Below are 21,327 nucleotides of genomic sequence, written 5' to 3'. Positions count from 1 at the left end.
ATTTGTTTCTTTTCACATAGAAGTTTCTGAATAAGTTCTGCTTCATATGAATATAAAAACAGGTAAGTTAACAAAGGAGCACAATTCATGCCCATGGAAATTCAAACAGACTGTTGGAAGACTTGATCACCAAAGACCACAAAGATATTGTCAATGAGAAACTGTAGCATATTTTTTATTTCAACTTCAGATTATGTGTGCGTGGAATCAGAGCAGTGTTTAACAAAGTAATTTTTGGATGACTGATCACTAGATAGTAATATTTCCGTTTTCCATTTTTGTTAAAGAAGCAACAGTTACTGTCTATGATGTTAAAAAGTCTAGTCTTTAATATATATTGTACAATGTTTGTAAGATTACAATAACGATTTCTCTGTAAGTTTGGATCATTACAATATACAATGTGTGGAAGATTACACTAATGGAATCCCTGTATATTTGGAAGATTACAATAATGATAATGGTATCCTTAGAATGAATACAAAACTGTGAATTACAACAAATCTAATTTAGACAAGAAAGCGTCAAAATAACAACCAGCGAAAATAATGGTGTATACAGTATATTGCGTTTTTTCAAAGTTTCAAACGCTATTGTCGCGAAACAAATTAATGTTTTTGATGAATAAGAAATTCATTATCACTACCACGGATGTATGGAATCATCGCCAAAAAGGATTGCAATTATTTTGACAAGTGATGTTGGTTTTGAAATTGCCTTATCTTTGCTAATCGCAGCATAGGTCGTCCCTTTATATTAATTACGTGGTGTGAACTGGCAATCAAGGTAATTGATATGATTTGTACATGATATAACAGCATTGTAATTATATTAATGTTCGATAAGGTATCTTAATGGCTCTTGGGCCATGATACTATAGGTAGTCAGAAAGATGGAACATTTTGATAAATCTTAATCAACTTTGTTGTAATTTACCCTTCAATTAAAATCTCGTAATCATTTGAAACATCCAATGCTGCATGGTACATGTGTGTTCGCTGTTCGATGTTTTTATTTTGATACGAGAATAGCGACTACCTTCTTCGCTCCTTGAGATGTTTATGCTATCATTATTACTATAATATCATTATTACTATAATATCAGTATTACTATAATATCAGTATTACTATAATATCAGTATTACTATATCATTATTACTAGGAGTTATAAAAGAATAATCGATATATTATACAGTCTTGAGCTCAATACAAAATACGCTTGCAATCTCATGGTTGACGATCTTCTGGGAAGTGATGCTGACGTATAAATGTACAAGCGTTTTTCTTACGAAGCCAGTTAGTTGTTGTAATATTACATTAGAAAGACGAAAGCTTTAAATATAGCTCAATTCACACTTTACATTCAGATGGATCGTTTTTCTTTCTTATTTACAAAAAAACCCCAAACAAATATCCTAAATTAAAACAAAAATGAAGACACACCCTTTCCATAATTATTAATATTTGAAATGTCGATTGTATCATTTGTCTCTTGGATTATAAGTATGTCTAAACACTGTGAACTTTAAAGCAACTTAAATACAGTGTCCTTTTGGAAATGAAGTGCAATGATTTATTACAGTAGACCTTCAAGATTATGAAATTATTAATAATGTACATGCCCTTTTGGGATAACAAACCCATTTGTTCCAGGTCTCGTAAAGTCGCACGTCATTAATCATTCTTTAAAGGAGAACACGTATAGAAATCCTGTGATTGTTTTATCTCCCAACTTAATCCGGATTATTCACACTATTAGTTATCCCATTTCGCTTACATTTAGCAATTATACCGTTGCTTCCAAAGAGTATATATATTTTTTAATGATTTGAATTAGGGTAGAGTAAAATGTGCATATATTTACGAGCATATTGTAGTTTTCTATCTTCGAATTAAAAATAAACAGACAGGATGTTAATGTAAGGTTGTCTTCTCATGCAAAAGTAATATATCATTAAATAATATTAATTTGTCTTTGAAGAAATTGTCAACTTCGAAACACAAAGCAAAAACAAAAATTCATGAAAAGAATATATTCAAGGAAACTGATAAATTATAAAGATTAACTGAACGTGGGAATCTGTCATTTAGTCGTATGATTATGTTCATCTTCTATACATTGAACAATTTTGAACCGCACGTCCTTTACAGTTTCATTTACTACAAACAAAAATATTGTAAACAATCCAAACTTTGAAATTCTACCATTTATTTCATTGATAATCATCATACCACCTCGATCACAGCAACCTTGAACTCGGCATTGTAACACAAGATATAAAATATTTAGTCAGAATGGAATGTGTATATGTATTATATAATTTTTAAGTTCTGAAAATTGCAAAATAATTTAATTTCTTGTATTAGAAAGAAGTTGTTGATTGTGTCATCTTAACAGTATTAAAAATACAAATGTAGCACATCTCTAGTTCTTCGGATATATATGTTTTGTCATGTTCATGAAATCAAATCTATTTTTCAACAAATATAAATACATATAATTATAGCAAATTAAATTGAATTAGCGAGTTCATTAGGTAAATTCAAACTTGGTTACCAATATTATCACTTTGAAGTTTTTCTTCAAAATATGATATTTGCTAAAAACTCAAGATAATTATATCCATGTGATGGGTTTCTCGTTATACTGTGGTAAAATAAATATGGTCCCCAACAGCGAAAAAATACACGAATACTGATATGAATCGATCAGGCGCTAAACAGCACAAATATCTCTAACGATAGAGACGAAAATTACATAAATTGTCATTCGTCGATTATTCTTTGTACAGAAAAGATAAATTTGGTGGGAAAAGCCACACACAATAAGACAAAGTCCGTCCTGGTCACTTAGTCTCGGACGGTGTATAACGTTTTTGTTCTTCGAGTCTTCCTATGGTGCCACTCTACCAAGATTCTATCAGTTTTCGTCCCTAGATGGTGCCAATGAAAGTTTTAACTCTTCAGAGACAATGACCCAATAATCGCGGTAGTATTTCCGATCGACGACAGCCACACACGACGAGACGGAAGAAATATATACATTTTCAAAAGTTTGAAATGCATTAGCCGCTTTAGCACATCATTTTCAATCTAATTGTTTTAGTAAATACCACCTTACATTGTCTGAAGTCATGTTAACTGTTCGGATCAGTCCTCTAAGATTTCACTTAAGAGAGTGTTTGGGTATCAAGTTCGACTTAAATGTCTCCCCCAAAACACTGCCGTACCGTCAAAACATGGCGAATACATTTTTCTGCCTTAACAAAATACCTTACCACATATCTCTTATTTTACTATTACTTTGTAGGTACAATTGATATTCCGTCGAGTTGGGTACATTAGACGTGGCCCTTTTTATAAAATACAATAGTTCTCGGGGAGGTTTCGCAAAAGTTACAAGTTCTAAAACGGTGTAGATTTCAGCCAGAAATTATACGACATTGATCAAGCAAAAAAATGACGCGAATGCTGACTGAGAAATGTCTTATTTCTTATTTTTGTATATGTTGCGCAATTATATTTAACGGATATCCTTTTGGGAAAAAACATGTACGTGTAATCCGAAAACAAATTTCAACGAAGGACAAATATTACCTCAAAAAATCAAAAACATGGTCATAAAACTGATGTCAATATTTGTGTAAAGATTTTCTAAGTCGGTGTACATACACTTTCTGTAAACATGATGGGGACACATGGAAGGTAATGAACTCGAGAAAGCTTCATGCAAATAGACTTTGTCCATTTTTTTTCTATTTTCTCCCCGTGTACTTGCAATCACTGTCGAAATGTGAAACAGGCCGACAGAAAGATAACATTTTTTGCAAGTATCACTATATGTAGATTTAGACAATTATTGTTAAATTTTACTCAATTTGGCTTTAAATATCGTAAAAAGGAGTAATTTTGATTTACAATGTTAAAATACTGTCTATACTGTATCAATTCAAAATATATCACAATCTTAAGTAGTTATTTTGAATGTGTTTAAAAATTGAATTACGATACTTAGATTTGAAGTCTGGCCAGACCAAATATTTGTATTTTGTTTTTCATTTCCGCCATGCTCTAGTTCATGGTGTGTGTTTTATGTCCGATATGTACCATTTTTCTGTGTTATTACACTTCTGCGAATTAAGCAATATTATTAATTCTTTAATAGTTGAAAATAATTTACAGATTCTGTATAAAACATAAGTTTCATTATGATTATCCATATTGTCACCTGCACATTTGAGTAAATAGAAAGTAATTGCCATATTACATATTTATTTTTAATATGTTGATTATACAAAAATTGAATAAAAATATATATAATAAAAAAATTAAATAACTTTGAATTTTCTTTATGATTTCTCAATGAAATAGAAATTAAATTTGTGTTCAAATCATTAATGTAAATATTTTGTTTTCGAAACACCACAATTCAAAGGCAAGCTAAACAATACTTGTACACGAGGTAAAGAAGAAATCTTACCAAATGGAAGACCCAGCACCGACTGCGTCCCTCTGGCCACCACCCAAGGATTCATTAAGTGCATTTGGTCCGATACTTGAGGCCATAGTCCTGGTAAAACTGAATTCAAATGAGGTAAGGCGTGTGGTGGAAAAGCATGTGACAAAGAGGATATGGATGGCAATGCGGACCTGTGTGGGGACCAAGGAGACTGGCCCAGGTGAATCAAGTCCGGATGTAGCGTGCCCGTGTCTCCCAACAGTAGATTCCGAACATGGTGAGGAAGAGCCGGGTGTAGAGGCGGAATTCTACCACTAATGGCGGAAAGTTCGTTCCGAGTTCCCAAATTCGGTCGTTGATTGTCGATTTCACTCTTAGATTGAGACGAGCTTTCTCTCGTGGAATCACATCTACCCGTATTGATGATAGCATCGATTGAGAATCCATTAGATGTTTGTTTAGAAATTGGCAACATTTGAAAATTAAGAAAAGTTTCTAACTCCTGTATTTTGTTCGATTGCGTTTCCAGAATATTGATGTATTACATTGCAGCTTAAGAAGATAGTTATCAAGAAATCATAATTACGAAGTTTCACTTTTAATTTATGAAATCGAACTAAGTATTGTTAATTGTTTCGAGATACAAATAAGTATCGTAAATAATAGCAAACCACGGAGCTCTCGGTGCATTTGTAATTTTCGCCTTTTGGAAACCATTTAAAGGTGGCAAGGGGCGTAATCCTGTCAACTTGCTTTTCAAAAGACATTCAATGGATCGTAAAATTGTGGACAGTGATTGGACGATTTATCACTTACGCGTCTATCCGGGTCATTGCGCTACCTGCCGTCAGATGGCGGGTCACCAAATCATATTAAACTATGAAGTCAAAAAATAAAACATCAATATCAAGTACAATATTGCCATCGTGATAGATGAAAAATCATATTTAATGGCAAAGCCGACTGAAAGGATTAGTCAGCAGTAACACGTGTTTACAGCGAGAACTGATACGGACATTTGTAGAAGGGAATTGCCCTTTGAATTAAAATGTAAATTGACAAGGTGCCCGATTCCGTCTGTAATAGAATTGCCAACTGCGAAAGGAAAACAAAATTCTAATTAAATTGAAATTGTACTTAATTTAGGATCAAGACCCCTAGTAACAAATTTATATCGAATGCCGAAATGGATATTAAACCTATTATTATGATTTTTATTAGTATTTTCTTGTATCAATGAGAGTAAATTCTTGATAGAAAAAAAATAATCAGGAATACATTTTATAAAAATATTCGAGATAAGATAATTTAGTGAACTGTTAATTGCACATTTGACAGAAATATCATGTGTATTTAAAACGACTTCTTTAACTATCAATTACCAAAGGGAAATACCAGGGACACTCTAAACTCATTCAACATATTCAAGTAATCACCGGACAACCATCGGTGCAGCAAAGACAACTGAGGAATGCTCGTAAAGAGAAGGAATTAACCACATCTGTCATTAATTTCAGAGATTCAAATACATCAAGGGTGCAAGTATCATACATGTATCAGTATGTATGCACAGTGACAACCAAGAAAATTTCTTTAAATATACATGCAAGTCTTAAATCATTGCCGATAGGCAATAAAGCGTTGCAAATAGTGTCATAGTGTAAATTTTGTATTCACTGTCACCCATTAAATTCAAAATTTACAATCAGGCAATATTATTATGTTTTGAAAAAATCTTGCATTTTTCTACTTTGAATATTATTAATTTGGTTAATGTTGCCTTGGTACCACACTGAAAGAAAAAAACAGTAAAAGTTACTAGCACTTTCTTTGCCACCGTTTGCGTCACATACAATACTTACACAGATTTTAAATCTATCATCATATCCATGCCTTAAAAATAACTTGCCGCAATATATTTTCTGCTACCTAAACAATTAAATTAAAAAATAATTCATATTTGTAATCTACTGAAATTTATTTATCTATTTTTTCAACACTGTCCAACGTCATCAGATTCCGCAGGAGAAATCAGAAATAACTAAATCTTTCCGGCTTTCATTATGGTTTTTTTTGTTTGTTTTTTACTTTTTTTTTTTTTTAAAAATTATCTTATAATAAATATGATTTTTATTTAGGTTTATCAAGTTGTAACCATTTTCACTTAATCATTTTGGCAGATAACTTAACATCATCAAATCTTTTAACCGATTCCGAAGATGTTGATCAGATCTGATGTTACAACGATTAAACAACAAAATGCAGAATAATTGAGATATTTGTTTTATAGTACATCTGTACAGGTAAGTGGATAAAATTTTAGCCATCCACTTTCTGCATCTAATTCAAAGTCCCACACAAATTTCAAGTTTATCTCTCGGCGATTTCAAATAAGATTAATTTTAACATTTCTTACAACATTTTAACATTTCTTACAAACCAAAAATTCATTAAATAAATAAATTACTTTCCATTAATTATGACCTCTCCAGGATGTGTTGTATATCATTAGTTTGAGCAATATGAATTTTTTTTTTCAATATTGTCCAAGCTAAAATTCGTAAATACAAAATGTATATATAATACATTGAAATTTCCATAATTTGTTAAAACAAATTTGCTACGATAGATTATCTTTGTCAAACATTCTCCTTTCAAAATATAATTTCAGTTGACCATGCAGTGAGTGAATTCATAACTGGTGCTCAAACCTCAGTGATAGTACCTGCATTGCGTGAACGTACATGCTTACTCAAATTTCATTTGGTAGATATTGCCAAGAAAATATGAAAATAATTGTTATCATCCCCGATATATATTGTCAGATGGTGTGTAGTGTCGTGAGCATCGTGTGTGATATGTTGGCACGTTAAAAGATATTCCTTTTAAATTACCAAATTAACATTTCAACATGTCGCCGTTTCTTGCTGGAATCTTTTGAACTCTGTCCATAAATTTGCTGGTAATAACTTCAAATTGAAATACAACCATGCAGCAATGGCATTCTTTGGAAATAATTTAAATCATTTTTTGCCAAAATTTCCCCATTTTTCTACAATTTCATTGGTGCTTTGGTTTAATGGTACCAGCTATTTCCCTACAAGATCCCATTTCTTGGGTTTCTATCCGTCTTCAAACTTGAATGCAACGACCTTTTATGTGTTTACATAAGAATAGATTTTCCAAAGGCAAAACATTTTTTAAATTACTTAGCATAATCTAATTGAAAATTTAAGACCCACTTTGTTAGTCATTTTATTGCAAACAATGATGTCCGACTTCTGCGTGTCAGGATATAGGCACGATACAAATTGCTCTCAGAAAAAAGAAATTGTTGATCTTTTCATTGTGCAGATTTCTCTCTCCCCTAAAATGACCTTACAAATAATTCGACAAAGAAATTCGTAACACTACTTAGAAGAGCCCCAATGGCAAAAACCATCATCCGGGTTAAGAATATAAAACAATTATATCAATAAATGACTACTAAGTATTCACAATACAGCATAATCTAATCATTGTAAATTTCATAACCAAATAAGAATACAAATACCCACGTGGTCATACAGGAGGGTTATACCCAATTAAATTGTCATATAAATATCTAATATAATTAGCAGTGACCATCTTACAATGAAACTGCTCTATAGTTCACGCTTTCAAAGGTTCACCAGAGGTTTTGCTTTAAATATTACAACACTGTACGTTACACACAGAAGGTATAACTTTCTATATAGCGCCCCCAAGCGCTAGGTCAGTACTAGTGGAATGTTTGAAAAAAATTGTAAATCAAGTTACATTCTATACACATGTATTATTGTGGTCTCTACAGTTATTTTAGTGGACCACTTATTTCCAGTATCTCGTGAACCATAGCATGTCACGTGACAATAAACAGAAAGGACGCCAACACGGAGGATAGAAACCGGTTGTACTTTGTGCAAATTACTACTGCAGGAAAAAAACATAATCAAGAAAAAAAAAAGATATCTAACCACACACGTCGCACATAGAGTCGTTTAAACTCGTAGACACCTGCAGTCATTACTTAACTCTAACGAAGTACTCGAGTTATCTTCAGATGTCAGACACGGTGGCTCGCATGGAACAGTGCCGCAAATCACGTCATCAAAAATGCATCTGTGTATTTGACGACCTATTCATTGCCGCTTGTGGATATTTCACACCTCCAGCTGCTGACATATCCCCGTTACCTTGGATACACATCAACCGAATATTAGTCATGTTGTTTTTCATGGACACCACAGATTCGAAACGTGCACATTATAGTTCTCCAAGTACCATACCAGCATCAGAAAAACCTCTCTTGAAACTTTGTTCAAAATGTTCTAAAATACTTGTTGTTTCCCAAGGAGCTCTTTAGGTATTATTAAAAAAATCATCTCCATATTTGTATTTAAGAACAGCGACGTAGCCGAGTTTCCACTGTAAATTGTAGGCCAAGTAAACACACAGATTTTAGTCACGTGACTTGTAACGTTCATAGAATAGTTAACTTGAAATATATTTTTAAGACAAGAACGTCACTTCCATCCACAGTTATTCTGATTGATGTCAACATGTCTGCAAAAAGGCTGAGGTCGGAAAGTTATGAATTACCCACACTAGATTTAACTGTTCTACAGTAATGTTTCATGACGTGGGTGCTATGATACGAAGTCATTTTAAGCTATTTGCGACAAGATGGGAAAGTTTAGAGACAAATTAACTCACAAAATGGTAACTTGCCAATGTAATTATACTATAGACATGCTTTCAAAATCATATTGTAATCATCTAGCAATGAATAAGATTAAATACTGTTGAGTCATTACTCTTCGTGAACATCAAATTTTGTGAAATTATCAAAAAGAAAGAAACAATTTCGTAGGGTTTCTTTAGTTTCTTTTCCGTCCAACTGAGATTTTTCACTCGCCAAGACGTCAACACCGGTGTTGGGTTTTTGATCTACACATGGCGTTTTGGGTCGTACTAGTGAAGAGTTCTTTAATGAGCCACTCTACCAAGCTTTTGTCAAAGAAGAAATCACTATTTTTATGTATATAGTTTGACGACGGCAAGGTATGAGCGGGGCTCAAATCTACCACTTCCTGGTCACGAAGCGAATTCTCTAACCGCTGAGACACCGCGTGTGGGGGAACTAAATCACGTGGGGATCTACTGTATGTGGTTTCCCTTTGAGCAAACACTGAATGTCATTGACCACGTGGTCTGGCACAACGATGACAATAACGAACACTGGTATTAAACGAAAAATGATGAAAACTCAGTATCCGAGTATACGTAATATGCATATAAAATTCAAAACAGTTCATCAAATTCTATAAATATAAATTATATTCATATCCAACAGGAACTCTGTTTATAATTATAATGTCACAACAAAAGCCGCAAGGGAACAGCTACCGTATTCGATGCAATGACATGGTTTATAGTATCGATGGGACATATAACTCAAAGTCCTTTGTTGTAAATTAATGTTTTCTCACTGGTCAGCTTTTGGATTTCTGGTTCCAAACTGCTTGTAGAAATCTACAATATAAAACCAAGCATTGGTGTCTGTAAGCTTGGAAATACAAAGGATGCTATAAAATCATATTATATGTATTAAGTTGCGGAGAAGATTTCATAACATGCAAGAAGACTAAGGTGGTTCTTTGAGTCTCTTCTTAATATAGTCTGAAATCAGATGTAGGGGTACACCAGATATGGTAAAAGTGTTTTATAACCTGTAGTCATCACGTATACCTCTACAAGTATCATACAATTCATATATTTAAACATTCTTCAATTAGAGAAAGAGATTAGGTAACAATTGTGATAAAAGGTGGGAAATCTACATCCATAACGTACATTCTGTTTTATAATACATGTAAATGTGTAAATTTACATCATCGCGGAGAAAAAGTCATTATTGTAAGAATCTGATCAATTAGGCTTATCAACACCACAGACCAATTACACGATCATCGCCTGTAAACCACAGAGAATAAATAATAATTAGTGGTAGAAATACACCACATTATGCTGAGTATTTGCTTATTCATCTCTGTTCCTAGCTCCAAATTGAGAGTCACCCTGCCAACAGAAACAACTAACGAGTACCTCAAGAAAACAATGATTTACAATCGCCGAGAAGAAGGACGACAGACGACGCACCATAATAGAGTTCAAACCGAAACAATAGTATTCCTTTCATATTTCTACTGCTTCATCCTATCTTTGACACACATCATGCTTCAGCTAATTTGCCAATTACAAAACGCTTAATAAATCATAATCACATCTTAGGGGGCCAATTGGCTTCTGCAGATGTTGACTGTCTTGGTGTTACTAGTGATGCGTGTGATAAGACAAACCTCTTCTCGGTCGGGCACCGCGTTTTATGAGGGACGACCCAGCAAATATTGCTAATTGTTTTTCCATCGTCCTGTTAAGGTCCTCATTATACCAATTGGAGGAGACAGTTATAGTCTTAGCGGATAAATTGGTTCCTTCAAAGGTGTCAAAAGTTTGTCTTTCTTAATCAAAAGTGAAATGATCTTGTCTTTATCTGATGGAAATACACATGTTTCTTCGTAAACATTCGTCTCTTGCACTTGTGAAAACAAAGTTAACAGCACTGATAAGCTATTTAGCTGTCAATTTTATGTAGGTTTAATTTAGAAATTCTACAAGCTTCAAGTTGACTATGTGGTTTTGGTATTTTGGCTATCAATCTTCAGATTCCTTTTGTTTTTATCTTATCTAATCATTAACCCACAATTTGCCTAAAGATTAATGGACTATTTCTAAGAAATGGTTCAATTTGCACACAAACGAAAATTTTCTTGATAACATTACAAAAAATGTCTTCAACATTGCAGTGATATAAGATTTAAAAACAAACCCACATGACAAACACACACTTGCACACACACGCACATTGGCATTAGATACTTAAACCAGTGCGTGCCTGGATGATCTTCAGAATCCGTACACAAAACGATGGCAACAAGAAACCAGACACGTAAAATATACATCAAAAGGAAAAAAAGAGCATTTCATAACATCCATGGACAGAAATTCCAGGTATTGTGATACATGCAAATTCAATCCTTAACTGGATTACCAAATTATATATTAATTGAAATGAAAGTAAACCGATGGCGGACAACATCTGATGATTAAGATTATATGTTTATAAAGTACATGTAATAAAGGCAGTACTTCATCATTGATTTTCAAGACTAACATGTCATACTGAAATACAGAACGTCAAAGGATGAGATATCAGTTATCTTTTAATTTGTCTAATTCTATTATGCAATGTATTACAGTATCAAAATTTTGAGATTGAAAGGCATTACATATTTTTCAATGTATATTGTAAATCAATGGATATCAGTATGTAGCCCATCAGTGTGTCCGAGTTTTTGGATGGAAATCAGAAAAACTGTTTCTCCACTAAAGCCTTTTAAACGGCAAATTCAAACTAATTCACACATCTTTTTCCACGATCCATCATTTTTTTCTTAAATTTTCAACTGCTTTTTAACCTGTGTCATCTACAGGATGTTTACACCTTTTATCATCAATCACATCCAATATACCTTTGAGTACTGAGGAAATATCGCTATAGCAACAGGAAGAGCTAGTCCAAAGCAGGCAGTGACGATCGTGGCGTGGATTGGTAAATGTACACGAGGATATCTTTTCAGAAGCACCGTTCTGCAAAATTACAGATCAAAGAGGAGTAACTCCTGGCTACAATGATTTTTATCATTAATTTGCAACAATAAAAAGGAGAGAGATTTTACATTGTTTATAATTAGCGATATGTAATGTTGTTGTAAATTGACTTACTTTTCAAGCATAGACATTATCAGTGGTGGTATCACAAGAATAGGCGCAGGCATTAGCATTCTAGTAATGGCGGTCTCTGTTAAGGCCTACACAATTAAGAGAAAAAAACCCATTTTAAACATGTAAATAGTTCTTTTTCATCAACCAGAAAGGAAAATGAAGATTCTTTTCTTACTTAATATCGGATTCTTGCGATAAGTAAGACAAAATAGAAAATATGCACCATAAGCATGTGGGTCGTGGGGTTTTCTATCTTTAATAATACTAAGATGGGATATATAGAACCTAAACTATAGGGGACTGTGGTGTTCGGTAGAAACATCAGCGAAGTAAAGCATCCCTCGGTTCATTCTTTTTAAAAAAAGAAATAAAGCTTGTCTCCAGCAGAGAATAGAAAAGAAATAGAAAGTCGACGTGTACAATAAAATACATCGTACATTGTACTACTGAGAATCAAACCGATTTTTTTCTGGATTTCAAGCAAGATATAATGCTGCAATACTCAAATCACAGTGGTAAAAATTAATACATTCTCTGTATGATGTTGAATATATCAAACATTTATAAATTTTGCCTTGTTCACTTCGAAGTCCTTTAAAAGGCAGCAAAATATGATTTACATGCGTAGCCTACAGATATTTCCTGTTATGAAGTTCGTAACAAACTTCACCTTCAATAAGTACGTTTTTAAATTTGATAAATATGCCTAAATTACATGCGCCGTAGAACCAAGATGACTACCTTCACAGCTCAATCGGCAATCCTCGGATGATTCCGTTACGCTTCGGCAACGCTTCGCGGATTATATAGTGTAAACTGACCAAAACCGGGTTATATCATATAATGTACCCAAATATCAAACTCATTCCTTAAACAAATGCACCATCTCTTCTAATAAATACGAGAAGAACTAAAACCATCCTCAATTAGCTTATTCTAGATTTTCATTTTTTTTTCCATTTATATTCAAAGTTTGTGAATTTTTACACTGTCCATGAATGTCAACGTTCAAAACGTTGTTATCCAAACAGAAACCACGCTGCGCATGCCGCATGTGCCGACCAAAACTGTCTCCACAACATTGTAAAACTAAGGACAGTGAATACTGAAAACAGCCTTAATATACGAAGTTGTGGAATAGATCGTACAGCTTTTTATTGCTAAATCGAATATACATTGTGAATTTTCATCTTTAAACTATAATTCACTAAATAGTACTCAAAATGTGTTTATTCCACAAGTTTTATTATTTGCACTGTAGTTTTAAAGTATGGTCAGAATTAGACAATAATGGTGAGTCTTATTTTTGTCTGTTTACCTTCCTAGCGGCTACTTGGGACTTGCCAATAACGTTTCCATTGTGATCCTCAATCTCTATACCTGTTGTCAGCTCAGAGTTCCTCATCAGCAGGAGATTACAGGTGCTAGCACAAGCTGGTGGGATAAATCATGTTCAGAATCCATAATGTTAGAGTGTGTACGATTAGTACTAATCTATATTACAATAATTGTACACCTAAAATAGCACACACATAGAACAACACAGCATGCATACCTACTGCGGGGAAAGGTACAAACTTCTGGATTAAGAGCTTCGTTGCAGGACTAAATTTATTTGCCTTCTTAATTAATACATTTAAGCTAACCTAAAAAAGAAGATTATTCAATATCAGCTATTTTCAAATCTTTTTCTTTTTGTTTTTCAATTCTCACAAGAAACTACATGTGGGGTACCCTAAGGGAGTATTTTAGGCCCATTATTATCTTTATGTTATGTCAATGACATGTCAACTAGCGTTGATGAAGACTGCAAGTTGATCTTATATGCAGACGACAGTACAATCCTGTATTCACACAGAGATCCAATGGTCATTTCAATGAAACTTGGCAAAGTCCTAGAAAATTGCTCTGATTGGCTAGTAGACAACAAGTTGTCACTTCATCTCGGAAAAACTGAATGTATCCTGTTCGGCCCTAGTCGCAAGCTTTCTAACGAAGGTCAGTTTGAAGTCAAGTGTCATAATCATGTCATCAAAGCAAGTGATCAGGTCAAATATTTAGGGTTATCTATTGATAAGTTTTTGAAATGTAATATCAGTGTGAATGAGATTATGACCAAGGTCAACTCACGGTTAAAATTCCTGTACAGAAATGAGCTTGGCTAAATAGAAGGTCAAGGTCAACATTAGCATCTGCACTTATTGAATGCTACTTTGATTACTGCTCATCTGCATGGTATGCAGGTTTATCTATATCCTTGCAAAAGAAATTACAGGTGCTTCAAAACAAAACAATCAGGTTCATTCAAAATCTAGGCCCTAGAGCCACTATAAATTGCCAAATATTTGACTCATTTAACACACTCTGTGTGTAGCTGATAGAGTTAGACATGTACAACTGCGTCTTAATCATGTTTTTAATATTTTTCATGACCTTGCACTAAGATACTTGCATGGGCATTTTGTCAGAAACAACAATGTTACTAGAGCGGGTTCCAATTTTAATTCCATGGTTATAAGGGTGGGGGCTTATATAATAGTTTCAATTTTTACTACATGTACCATGCTATTATAGACTGGAATTCTTTACCATTTGAAGTTAAGTCCGTTATAATAATAAAGTAAATTTCAAATCATTAGTTAAAACACATCTTGCACAATAAGCACGCCAAAGGGAAAATAGGGAGTTTGTATATACCTATATAGAAATTGAACCTCATTCACGTTTTATTATTCATTTTAAGTTTTTAATTGCACATTACTCTATTCAGGCCACACTACATCATTTATTTACCAAAATATTTTACACATTACTGTCCATGTCATCCAATTGTAATTTATTTATTGACATAGATATATTTTTATTATGGAAATAAGTATTTTTTGCTTTAATGGGTTATCCTTGGTATACTGTGATATATGTACATAATGCAGCAGTGATGATATCTTGTATGTGATGACAATACTGTGATAAAGTGACTGTGATAACATCTGGTATGCTAATTTAATACAATTGACATGTGTATATATTTATTTGTTTATATTTTGATGATGTTTTATACAAAAATGATTGTTCTGCCTGAATAAAACTACTACTACTTCTAACTACTTTTTTTTTTTTTTTTTAGCTCAACTGAGATGCAAGCTCGAGTGAGCTATCCTGATCACCTTTTGTCTGTCGTCTGTCCGTCCGTCTGTCCGTAAACTTTTCACATTTTCATCTTTTCCAGAACCACTGGACCAATTTCAATCAAACTTGGTACAAATCATTCTTGGGTAAAGGGGATGTGAGTTTGTTCAAATAAAGGGCAATGCCCCCGTCAAAGGGGAGATAATCACGGAAATACAAAAATAGAATGGGGTCATTTAAAAATATTCTTCCGAATAACCACTCAGCCAGAAAAATACAAATTTCCATGAAAGCTTCCTGATATAACTTGCAGATTCAATTTTGTTAAAATCACAACCAGCCCCCCCCCCCCCCCCCCCCCCCCGGAGGCAGGGTGGGACCATAATTTAGGGGATCAAAGTTTTACATACAAATATATAGGGAAAATCTTAAAAATAGTCTTCTCAAGAACCACTGAGCCAGGGAATTTAAAATTTATGTGCCAACTTCCTGACATAGTGCAGAATCAAGTTTGTGAAAATCAGGTCCCCAGGTGTAGGGTGGGGCCATAATTGGGTATCAAAGTTTTACAACAGCTGAACAATGACAGGACCAAGGTGATTCTGGTGAGCAATGTGGCCCATGGGCCTTTTGTTGAAATTCTTTGCTATTTCAGCTTTTAATACGTCTTCCATACAACACAAAGTAAAATGGCCGTCTACCGTTCTACATATGTATACTTACAGCAATAGATACAGCTGTGGTTACTGCCCCTGTATATCCCAGAAGAAAGCGACTCATAGGTGTGGGCTGTAAGAGAATAAACCTTGTGGTGAAGGAATATTTGCAGCATTCTTTCAGACTCTTTTTGATTTTACAATAAGCCAGTTTAAATATTGCACATAATATACCAAATAAACTTTGATCCTTCAATAATAGCTGATCCAATTTCTAGAGACTGATAATATTAGTGAAAAAATGTTTAATATGTGAGTAACATCAACACAATGGTACATGTAGGTGCACGGTACTATAAAATGATGTATACAAATAATATTTGAACAGTTCAGTTGTACATATGTAATGTCTGAGTAAGACGAAGAAATTCTTTTACTATGTGTATTTTCCATGTATATAAATGATCTAGAAGAAATTTTATTGGATAAGAATGTTGTAGGTTTACAAAGTATTAGAAGTACCATTGAGAATGAATTATTAATGTATTTTAAACTTCTAGTTCTTTTTTACTCGTTCATGAAGGTTGGCTTTATAAAAAGTATTTTTGTAAAATCTCTCTATATATCATCTTCTGATCATGGATGTTTAATCTCACAGTCTTCTAATTTAGGTCTGATACCCTATATTTGAAACAATATGGACCAAAAATGACAGGATAGATTTCTTTTCCACCCTGTACAGTATGAGGTTTTGTTTCTTAAAACAAAATATTTCAGTTTCGAAGAAATTCTATGTCTCTGTTTGGTACTTAACCTTCAGAAGTTCGATACTACATTAAGTCGTTTCAGAAGTTCGATACTACATTAAGTCGTTTCAGAAGTTCGATACTACATTAAGTCATTTCAGAAGTTCGATACTACATTACATTTGTAAGTCGTTTCAGAAGTTCGATACTACATTAAGTCGTTTCAGAGAGACATCACTGAAGAGTTTACAGAAAACACAGTGTCAAACAGTGGAGAACGCAACACAAGAAGAATTACACACTCTCATCTGAATGTTTCAGGGGACTTAATGTGGGATTGTTTTCTCCGTCATAAATTTGTTGTATTTCTATCCCTTTCTGTCATTATAATCAAAACATTTCTGACAATTTGTTTTATAAGAAAAGCATAGGAAGTTTGAAACAGTTAAGGAATACGAATAATAACAATATAACCAATGCAAATAATAATTTCATTGAGAGTCTTCATTATCATAGATAAATCGTTTATGGCAATTCAACTCATCTTACCATTAGTCCATGTTAAAAGATGTCACTGTGTAAGTACATGTATCAATCTAATGTATAGTGTTACAATAAACAAGTGTATGTAAATAAATTAAAAGTAAATATCAAGGTTGAGAAGGTCAAGCTTATGTCAAGAAAGGTCAAGTTTAACACACTTAGTCCAGTAACAAACCTGATAACCCCTGTTTATAATTTTATTTCATAATTCCACTTCAATATAGAAATTGAAAGGAAATACTACAAAACTCAGGTTCAAACCTGCTTAGAATAAGTATTTAGTTCCATTTATCACAGATTGTATTGTAAATCATTTAGGTTTCACGAGACTGGACAACCAAATGATCCCACCTCTGTCCAGGGGTCTGTGTTTGCCCACCTCTCTATTTTGTATTACTTATAAGAGTTATGAGATTGATCACTGTTATCTTCACCTTTCTATCTCATTTTAAAAACATGCAACACAGAATTGGATGCAACCAATATAATTAAATTTATCAGTAGTAAACGAAAGAATACTATTCTATATCTATATTGTGACAAACAAATAAACTCAAGAAAAGAAATAAATAATTTCTTTGTGTAAATGAACTAACATATAAAGAAGAGAAAACCACACAGGATCACAGACACTTACATATGGACTACATTACCTGGAACCAGACAAAACATATTACTTAGCCGTCTGTTTAACAAGTTGTCACACATACTAATGTCAGGAACCATCAACAAATGAACTGTGCAACTTATACACATATACATCAAAAACCATGAAGTAATATAATGACGAAGAAACATATATTCATTTTCTGAGGCTAGAGAACATTCGGTAAAAGTTTTAAATGTCCCAGAATAAAAATGTATGTAACTAGAATATGCACTGATGTAGCGTTTCTGATGGCATAGTTAACACAGTAAAACTTTTAAATGTCCCAGAATAGAAATGTAACCAGAATACGTACCGATGTGGCATTTCTGTTGGAATAGTTAACACAGGCATTGTGGCTCTGATTTATCCACTGCCAAAACACGGTGGTGGCAATCGTCTGATTGGGTAATAATAGTCCAACAACCTACCGATATATCAAAAGTCATTGTACATCTCTCTCTCTCTCTCTCTATGTATATATATATATATCTACATTTTAATATATATATACAGTTAAACTTTGAACACTGATATTTTGAATACCATGGATATGTCAAAGTGATTCGGAAGTCCCAACAACTTATTCTTTAATTTTTTTACCCTCAATATCTTAAATCCTCAAGGGTTTTACTTGGTCACACCTAGTTCGAGATAACGAGGTTTGACCATATATATAAAAGCACTGAAAAGGCCACAACATTGTTGGTTATTTAAAACTCAAATTTTTGACGCAACCCGCGTCGACACTTCAAGAAAGTAGGGTGTTGGGTTTTTGTGCTATATATATATATATATATATATATATATATATATATATATCTTATCTTATATATATATATATATATATATATATATAAAACACTATGAATATGTGGGTGTTATCAGCATGATCAGTAAAATATACAGTATCCAATGAAGAAATCAATCTATGGAAGCTGATAGGTGCCACGGTTCAGAATTGATATTCATTTAACTGGCAGGCACCACTTCATCTATGTGGCAGACGCCACTTAATTTATCTGGTGACCACCACTTAATTAATTCATACATGGCAGCTGCCAATTTCAAAAACAATTTAATTCATACTGCTGAGTGATTATTTCTGAAAGATTTATAATAGAACACAGACACATAGCATCGTTTTTCAAAGTGTAGGGACAGTAGGAAAAGCAGAAAAGGAACCTAAAAATTTCTCTTTTGCCAAAACTTCATACTCCTAAATTGGAGGGAGGGGGCTCTGTTCATCCTTCAATCAATTCATCAGTTTATTCATTAATACATTTTTACCATTCATTACTACCACCAAAAAGAGTGGGGTGGGGGCCAATCCACTAATTAATCTTATTCTACATGTGAGAATAACTTAGTTTGCATGTGAAAATAATGGAAAATAAACGTTGTTAAAAAATGGAGGGTCAGCCCCCTGGTTCTATGTGCCTGCAATGGTATATCTTTAAAAGTACACATGAAGATTTTCTCGTGCGTGAATCTGTCAACATTTGATATCATGAACATTCATATGAATGTATATGCATTACTCTACTTTTTTCAAGACATATATACAGTATGTGGTGATGGAATGTTGCTTTAAGCACCTCTAGCACCAGCTCTTGTTGCTTCTTGTTGTATTTGTTTGTACACACAGGGGATGCTTACTCCTCCTAGGCACCTGATCCCACCTCTGGTGTGTCCAGGGGTCCATGTTTGCCCAACTCTCAATTTTTTATTGCTTATAGGTGTTATGAGATTGATCACTGTTCATTATCTTCACCTTTCATATGTATGTGCATAAATTTATTCACTTAAGATACAGTTGATGTCTTTGTCAGTACTTCAGGACATAGCATGTACCTTATCATATTTGAGCCCAATTCCTTGCAGCTTTGTCCATTACAACATATTAAACTTAAGTCATATTCATCACTTAAAGACTCAATGTTATAAACTTAACTTATCACAAGTTTAAACAACAAAAATTCATGTGACATTTTATGTTATAGAATCTGAACAAGAGCTTATCCTGTCTGTTCTCATAATATGTGCATATATAAGTGAAATCATAAGTGTTGTATGGCATGTCCAATGAGGCCCTAATTTGGAAATAAAGAATTTTATTCTATCCTATTCTATAACTTTGTAAATTAATAGCACAATCGACAAACAATATTGTATATCACATACATATTACTAGTAAGTGTTAATAGCATAATCGACAAACAATAATGCTCAAATTGTATGTCACATACATATTACTAGTAAGTATTGGAGAGGGAGGTTACAGGGATTGCACCTCTTTCATTTCTACAGAGAGAGAGAGAGAGAGAGAGAGAGAGGAGTTGAATAGCTGGCAGCAGCCATATAAATTAAGTGGCGACCACCAGTTAATTCATATTTATATGGCGACCAACAGTTAATCTATCTGGCGGCCACCAGATAAATAAGTGGTGGCTGACAGATAATATGTGGTGGCTGCCAGATAATAAGTGACTACCACCAGTTACCGGTAAATGAAGGGGTGGCCATCATATAAATTAAGTGGCGACCACCAGTTAAATATGAATATTAACTCTATACCCCGGCACTCTATTGACTTCCGTAATATACATGCATATACACAATTCAACATTTGAAAGTAACAATTCTCTTAACATAACAAGAGGCCCACAGGCCTTATCAGTCACCTGATTACTAGTGAAAAAGTATCACTACTTCCATGGGCTATGAAATCTAGAAAAAATTTCCTGTTCTGAATATCTAAGCTAAATTCTAATGTTCAGCAACAGTATGAAACAAGATGTGTTCTTAAAACTTCACTGCCCTCAAAAGTGCATACACTGATGAAAGGCTTTAAATAATAGGTTTATTAACATTAAAACATCAAAATATATGACTAATTTGGACTCATCCTAAAGTCATAACCCTGGGTTGTGAAATTCACCAGTTTTTGTACATCCTTTTCTGCTATTTCTAAGTATGCATTTAGATTTTATACAGTATCAGCAAACTTACACATAAATACTATATATATATACTAAGTTTGGCCCCACCCTGGGGTCAAAACCCTTACTCTGGAGAAAATCAAATTTACAATCTTGGTAAGACTACCTGCTCTATCCATTTAGTTTCAATTTAGTATCAAAAGCACTAAAGAAGATGTTATTTAAGTGTTTTACACATAAACACTATATAACAAATTTGGCCCCACCTTGGGGTCAGAACCCCTACCCAGGGGATCATGAAATTTACAATTTTGGTTATTTTGGTAGAGGTCTTCCTGCT

At 33.5% G+C, this 21,327-nt stretch overlaps 2 protein-coding genes across 3 annotated transcripts in view; both read right to left on the bottom strand.

Moving 5' to 3' along the window:
• The window catches only part of LOC125658863 (homeobox protein EMX2-like), a 31,544-nt gene extending 26,360 nt beyond the window's left edge, over positions 1 to 5,184 (bottom strand). The window contains exon 1 of one of the 2 annotated variants that reach the window (XM_048890299.2): positions 4,481 to 5,184. In XM_048890299.2, the coding sequence (XP_048746256.2) occupies positions 4,481 to 4,934 (454 nt within the window). In that variant the 5' untranslated portion in view covers positions 4,935 to 5,184. The remainder of the gene's footprint in view (positions 1 to 4,480) is intronic. The other variant, XM_056148666.1, reaches the window with a different exon arrangement.
• A 4,566-nt stretch (positions 5,185 to 9,750) lies between these two features.
• Positions 9,751 to 21,327, bottom strand: part of LOC125658859 (sideroflexin-5-like) — a 23,516-nt gene continuing 11,939 nt past the window's right edge. The window contains exons 6-12 of the mRNA XM_048890295.2: positions 18,362 to 18,472; positions 16,178 to 16,243; positions 13,881 to 13,971; positions 13,644 to 13,759; positions 12,326 to 12,411; positions 12,073 to 12,190; positions 9,751 to 10,012 (exon numbers count right to left, since the gene is read on the bottom strand). Coding sequence (XP_048746252.2) covers positions 9,935 to 10,012; positions 12,073 to 12,190; positions 12,326 to 12,411; positions 13,644 to 13,759; positions 13,881 to 13,971; positions 16,178 to 16,243; positions 18,362 to 18,472 — 666 coding nt within the window. The 3' untranslated portion in view covers positions 9,751 to 9,934. The remainder of the gene's footprint in view (positions 10,013 to 12,072; positions 12,191 to 12,325; positions 12,412 to 13,643; positions 13,760 to 13,880; positions 13,972 to 16,177; positions 16,244 to 18,361; positions 18,473 to 21,327) is intronic.

This window comes from Ostrea edulis, chromosome 9 (genome assembly GCF_947568905.1).
Source record: "Ostrea edulis chromosome 9, xbOstEdul1.1, whole genome shotgun sequence".
Classification (NCBI taxonomy): Eukaryota; Metazoa; Mollusca; class Bivalvia; order Ostreida; family Ostreidae; genus Ostrea; species Ostrea edulis.
The sequence above is the reverse complement of the archived record's forward strand: the minus strand, read 5'-3'. Positions and strand labels throughout refer to the sequence as shown.